The 7,055-nt window shown below is 49.7% G+C and overlaps 1 protein-coding gene across 1 annotated transcript; it reads left to right on the forward strand.

Moving 5' to 3' along the window:
• Positions 1-901: 901 nt before the first annotated feature.
• Positions 902-1,252, forward strand: LOC129553661 (transmembrane protein 203-like). The gene has a single exon (XM_055422430.1). The coding sequence runs from the start codon at positions 902-904 to the stop codon at positions 1,250-1,252; it is 351 nt and encodes a 116-aa protein (XP_055278405.1).
• Positions 1,253-7,055: the final 5,803 nt, after the last annotated feature.

Here is a 7,055-nt window from a genome sequence, read left to right on the forward strand (position 1 = left end):
GGGATCTGCTGGGTACACGCTCCCACCTACATGGCACTATCTGCTGGCTGCGTGTCCCCTCATTATACTTATTCCCTCCCATCTTCACCTATAAATGGTTCATCCATAACTGAAGGTCCAATCAATGCCAGCTCTTCCTCATCCTTTCTGTTTAATAAATGCTTGGAAAGGGTTTTAAAAGACCTGAGCCGATTTGTGTCAAGCACCAACTACGTATGGAGTTTTCTTAGATTCCGTATCTTTCTCTCACTCCCTACCAGAGAGCTAAGCTGATTGTTTCCTTCTTAAACAGGTTGAACAGGTGCCACATCTGTCAAGTTACATCCCTAGTGAGAGAATGAATAGAAACAGACGGGCAAGAAGTTTCCGTCTCTCAGCTATTTTATGAGGGGCCCTGAATCGAACAAGAACAGCATCAAACCCTGGTCTTATCACTAAATATCAATGTTCAATTCAGTTCACTTCAGTCGCTCAGTCGTGTCCGACTCTCCACGACCCCATGAATCACAGCACGCCAGGCCTCCCTGTCCATTACCAACTCCCAGAGTTCACCCAAACTCATGTCCACAGAGTCGGTGATGCCATCCAGCCATCTCATCCTCTGTCGTCCCCTTCTTCGGCTTTCAATCTTTCCCAGCATCAGGGTCTTTTAAAATGAGTCGGCGCCCGGCGGGGCATGGCGTCCGAGCGTGGCGGGCGTCGGCGGGTGGCCTGTGAGGGGTCCCGAGTCGGGCCCGGGGGTCGGCCGCGCGACGGGGTCGAGGGCCGGGGCGGGCTGGGCCGCTTGCTGCCTCTCGCTGGCCGCGGCGGCGGCAGGCGCCAGCGAGGCTAGGAGGGCGCGGCCACATAGCTGGGCAGCTGGGACGCTTGGCCGGGCTCCGGCCAGCGCCCAAGCGGCGCGATGCTCATGCTGGCCCTGTTGGTGTTCTCCATGCTGCTGGCCCTGCGTGTGGACGGCCTGGCTTCTGGGCTCTCCTGGTGGACCGTCTTCGTGCCCTTCTTCGCTGCTGACGGGCTCAGCACCTACTTCACCACCATCGTCTCCGTACGACTTTTCCAGGATGGAGAGAAGCGGCTGGCCGTGCTCCGCCTTTTCTGGGTCCTCACAGTTCTCAGCCTCAAGTTCGTCTTGGAGATGTTGTTGTGCCAGAAGCTGGTGGAGCAAACGCGAGAGCTCTGGTTCGGCCTGATCTCGTCTCCGGTCTTCATTCTCCTGCAGCTGCTCATGATCCGTGCCTGCCGGATCAACTAGCCTCGCAGAAGATAGGCTGGAATCCTGGAACCCACGCCGAGTCCCCATGTCTACCGCATCAGAGGAGAAATCTGAGTCTGAAAGCCAGCTTGTGCCCTGCTGCGTGCCTGGTTTTCGATCAGTCATGTCTGAAATTGTTCCCTCAGCTGGGCTAAAAAGAGCAGCCTTGATTCTTAAAGTGTAGTCTCTCTTGTTTAATGCTTTGAATAGCTAATCTTGAACTGAGATCCCAAGAAGGATCCTGAGAAGGCCAGACAATCCTGAACTCCTGACAGAAACTGCATATAAGTAAAATGTCCTCATGGGCTCTTAAGTATTTTCATGGATCCTGGCAAAGTATGCCGTGTTCTAAGGCTGCAAAGCTGGACTCGGGATTTGCCCTGGCCAGCAGTGCTGACCTGAGCGCTTGCTGTCCCCATCTCCCTAGACAAGACTTTCTTAGATGCTTGAGTTCTAAAAAGTGTAAACCAGCTTGTGTCTTCTCCCCAGTGGCACTGCGGAGGATGGCTTTTTCTTCATTCCAGCCCAGGCAGACAGGAGGATGTTGAATAAGCGTGACCCGGACCCTATCCGGAGATCTGTCACTTGAGAAAAGAACTTGCTTTCAAGGCACTGCGTGGCTTCCTATCCCAGCTTTTCCACTACCTTGTGGCCGGCAGTGTTAGCGCACCTGAGACATTTAGGCCACTCTGTCAGACTTTATTTTTTTGGGCTCCAAAATCACTGCAGATGCTGATTGCAGCCATGAAATTAAAAGACGCTTACTCCTTGGAAGGAAAGTTATGACCAACCTAGATAGCATATTTAAAAGCAGAGACATTATTTTGCCAACAAAGGTCCGTCTAATCCAGGCTATGGTTTTTCCAGTGGTCATGTATGGATGTGAGAGTTGGACTGTGAAGAAAGCTGATGGCCAAACAATTGATGCTTTTGAACTGTGGTGCTGGAGAAGACTCTTGAGAGTCCCTTGTACGGCAAGGAGATCCAACCAGTCCATTCTAAAGGAGATCAATCCTGGGTGTTCATTGAAAGGACTGATGCTAAAGCTGAAACTCCAATACTTTGGCCACCTCATGTGACAAGTTGACTCACTGGAAAAGAGTCTGATGCTGGGAGGGATTGGGGGTGGGAGGAGACGGGGACGACAGAGAATGAGATGGCTGGATGGCATCACCGACTCTGTGGACATGAGTTTGAGTGTACTCCGGGAGTTGGTGATGGACAGGGAGGCCTGGCGTGCTGTGATTCATGGGGTTGCGGAGAGTCGGACACGACTGTGCGACTGAACTGACTGAACGGACCTGAATCTGATTTGCAGAAATTTCACCTGCACAGAGTTCAGAATTGTGGGCTTTCTTGGGAGCTCTACTGGTAAAGAATCTGTCTGTGATACAGTAGACCTGGGTTTGATGACGGGTTGGGAATATCCCCTGGAGAAGGGAACCGCTACCTGCTACGGTGTTTTGGCCTGAACGATTCCATGCTCTGTATGGTCCATGGGGTTGCAAAGTGTCAACACGACTGAGCGACTTTCCTTTTCACTTTCACTGCAGTCTTGTGACATCAATACCTGCAGAGGGTGGGCAGTACCCCTGTGTAGCCAGCAGAGGGAATGACGATATGCACTTTGACTCCCCTGTCCCAGATTGAGGCCTGCAAGGGGCACTGTGGCACGCAGATTCTGAACTGTTGTCACCTCCCAGGAGAACTTCCAAGACATCCACAAACCTTTCCAGAGAAGGCCCTGCAGGGAGCTTAGGATGGCTGTGGATAGGGGGCCAGGAAGTCTCTACTGTCTACTGAAAACAAGTGCACAACCTAAAAGCTGTCAGTGGTTTTGTTCTGATACATTGCTGAGTACTGTAGGCGGGAGATAGCCTCTCAGGAATCTCTGAGGAGGTGTTCTAGAAGGTAAAAAGGGAGGAGTCAGGACTTACGGGTTTTTGAGGGGAAAAAAACAAAAACATGTAGTTAAACATCAAAAGATTATTGCCAGTGAATAAGCAGATGTCTCCAATTAATGATTTTCATGTTTTTCTACATATGGGGAGATAAAAAGCTGGGCTCATAGCAATTATTCCTTTGATGTGCATCCTCATTCTCTGTGTCCGGTAACCTATTTTCCTCCATCTTGAGTTCCTTTCAAGGCCCATTGTCAGCAGCAGCTACAGTGACTGCTGGCTTGAAGGCAGGCAAGCAACATTCCTTGTCCTAACAACTCTGCTGGGCCTATTCCACATCACAAGCATTTGCGCTGTGAGTCTATGAGCTACTACCTAGTGGTAGAGTTTCTAGCAAAATAGGAGACTACTTCTGAGCACTGGAGTTTTCTAAATGCACCGTATGGGCTTCCTACGAGCTAATGGTAGAAAATCAGGATATCCCAAGAACAACTGCTTCCCCCTCATGCTGAAGATCAGTCCAGGAGCTGGGTTTCTGTGTAAGATATCATTATCCAGGAACAGCAGTGTCTACACAGACCAATACAGCAGGGATGAAGTGCTATGGGCAGGTTGTGACCTCGTATCAGGAAGTCCTACAGACTTGGCAGGACAGCTCCCTGGCCCCTCTCCACCCACACCTGCGGGCATCACTAGAGACTTCATGCCCCTCCTCCCAGCCCCTACCTTCAGCACCCTGGGGTCTCTTACACTGAATCACAGCGACGCAGGGGTCCAGCCCTCCACCCGGGACAGAGCTCCAGCTGCCACAGTCCTTGGAGAGATGCTCACTCCCTCCTGCAATGGCTCCTTCATTCTGGATGGGCTCTGCCTGGGACAGGGTCTCCCTTCATGTAGGACAGGGGCTTGGGTCCCTGTCACCTTCCCAGGAGTCCCAACTCTGCCTTGGGCAGGGGCCTTCCTCCCCTGTGGGCTGTATCAGCTTCAACCATTAGCATGTCTGTTCTCTCCCTCTTCATCCCACGGTCTCCCAGTGCATCTCCTCTGCTACAGGCCTGCCCCAGGCCTGCCCCAGGGACAAGGATCCTCAGATCAGTTCAGTTCAGTTCAGTTCAGCCGCTCAGTCGTGTCCGACTCTCCGCAACCCCATGAATCACAGCACGCCAGGCCTCCCTGTCCATCACCAACTCCCGGAGTTCACCCAAACTCATGTCCACAAAGTCGGTGATGCCATCCAGCCATCTCATTCTCGGTCGTCCCCTTCTCCTCCAGCCCCCAACCTTTCCCAGCATCAGGGTCTTTTCCAGTGAGTCAACTCGTCGCATGAGGTGGCCAAAGTATTGCAGTTTCAGCTTTAGCATCAGTCCTTCCAGTGAACACCCAGGATCGATCTCCCTTAGAATGGACTGTTTGGATCTCCTTGCGGTATAAGGGACTCTCAAGAGTCTTCTCCAACACCACAGTTCAAAAGCATCAATTCTTCGGCGATCAGCTTTCTTCACAGTCCAACTCTCACATCCATACATGACCACGGGAAAAACCATAGCCTTGACTAGACGGACCTTGGTTGGCAAAGTAATGTCTCTGCTTTTTCATATACTATCAAGGTTGGTCATAACTTTCCTTCCAAGGAGCAAGCGTCTTTTAATTTCATGGCTGCAATCAGCATCTGCAGTGATTTTGAAGCCCCCCAAAATAAAAGTCTGACACTGTTTCCACTGTTTTTCCATCTATTTGCCATGAAGTTATGGGACCAGATGCCATGATGTTTGTTTTCTGAATGTCGAGCTTCAGGCCAACCTTTTCACTCTCCTCTTTCACTTTCATCAAGAGGCCTTTGAGTTCCTCTTCACTTTCTGCCATAAGGGTAGTGTCATCTGCATATCTGAGATTATTGATATTTCTCCCAGCAATCTTGATTCCGGCTTGTGCTTCTTCCAGCCCAGCGTTCCTCATGATGTACTCTGCATATAAGTTAAATAAGCTAGGTGACAATATACAGCCTTGACGTACTCCTTTTCCTATTTGGAACCAGTCGGTTGTCCCATGTACAGTTCTGACTGTTGCTTCCTGACCTGCATACAGGTTTCTCAAGAGGCAGGTCAGGTGGTCTGGGATTCCCATCACTTTCAGAATGTTCCACAGTTTATTGTGATCCACACAGTCAAAGGCTTTGGCATAGTCAATGAAGCAGAAATAGATGTTTTTCTGGAACTCTCTCGCTTTCTCCATGATCCAGCGGATGTTGGCAATTTCATCTCTGGTGCCTCTGCCTTTTCTAAAACCAGCTTAAACATCTGGGAGTTCACGGTTCACATATTGCTGAAGCCTGGCTTAGAGAATTTTGAGCATGACTTTACTAGCGTGAGAGATGAGTGCAACTGTGCGGTAGTTTGAGCATTCTTTGGCATTGCCTTTCTTTGGGATTGGAATGAAGACTGACCTTTTCCAGTCCTGTGGTCACTGCTGAGTTTTCCAAATTTGCTGACATATTGAGTGCAACACTTTCAAAGCATCATCTTTCAAGATTTGAAATAGCTCGGCTGGAATTCCATCACCTCCACTAGCTTTGTTCGTAGTGATGCTTTCTAAGGACCACTTGACTTCACATTCCAAGATGTCTGGCTGTAGGTCAGTGATCACGTAATTGTGACTATCTTGCTTGTGAAGATCTTTTTTGTACAGTTCTTCTGTGTATTCTTGCCACCTCTTCTTAATATCTTCTGCTTCTGTTAGGTCCCTACCACATCTGTCCTTTATCGAGCCCATCTTTGCATGAAATGTTCCCTTGGAATCTCTAATTTTCTTGAAGAGCTCTCTTGTTTTTCCTATTCTGTTGTTTTCCTCTATTTCTTTGCACTGATCACTGAGGAAGGCTTTCTTATCTCTCCTTGCTATTCTTTGGAACTCTGCATTCAGATGCTTGTATCTTTCCTTTTCTCCTTTGCTTTTTGCTTCTCTTCTTTTCACAGCTATTTGTAAGGCCTCCTCAGACAGCCATTTTGCTTTTTTGCATTTCTTTTCCATGGGGATGATCTTGGTCCCTGTCTCCTGTACAATGTCACGAACCTCCGTCCAGAGTTCATCAGGCACTCTATCTATCAGATCTAGTCCCTTAAATCTATTCCTCACTTCCACTGTACAATCATAAGGGATTTGATTGAGGTCATACCTGAATGGTCTAGTGGTTTTCCCTACTTTCTTCAATTTAAGTCTGAATTTGGCAATAAGGAGTTCATGATCTGAGCCACAGTCAGCTCCTGGTCTTGTTTTTTCTAACTGTATACAGCTTCTCCATCTTTGGGTGCAAAGAATATAATCAATCTGATTTCGGTGTTGACCATCTGGTGATGTCCACATGTAGAGTCTTCTCTTGTGTTGTTGGAAGAGGGTGTTTGCTCCAACCAGTGCGTTCTCTTGACAAAACTCTATTAGCCTTTGCCCTGCTTCGTTCCCTATTCCAAGGCCAAATTTGCCTGTTACTCCAGGTGTTTCTTGACTTCCTACTTTTGCAGACGCAAGAGACGCCGGCCCCGGCGGCGCAGACGCGAGAGATGCCAGCCCCGGCGCAATCGACCAGGCAAAGAGGCGCAGCCGAGAGGAGCTACCCCACGCCTGAGGCCAGGCCCAGCAGCCGAGAGGAGCTTCCCCACGTCCAACAGGGGGTGGCTGCGTGGGCGCAGGAGGGCTGAGAGGATCTACTCCACCTCAAGGTCAGGAGGGGCGGCCTTGAGGAGATACCCCTCATCCAAGGTAAGGTACAGCGGCTGCACTTTGCTGGAGCGGCTGTGAAGAGATTTTCCACCACCAAGGTAAGAGAAATCCAAATAAGACGGTAGGTATTGCGAGGGGGCATCAGAGGGCAGACACACTGAAATCATAATCACAGGAAACTAGTTGAT

The sequence above is a fragment of the Moschus berezovskii genome, chromosome 14, assembly GCF_049115385.1.
Source record: "Moschus berezovskii isolate FMDL1 chromosome 14, NW_MosBer_1.0, whole genome shotgun sequence".
NCBI classification, from domain to species: domain Eukaryota; kingdom Metazoa; phylum Chordata; class Mammalia; order Artiodactyla; family Moschidae; genus Moschus; species Moschus berezovskii.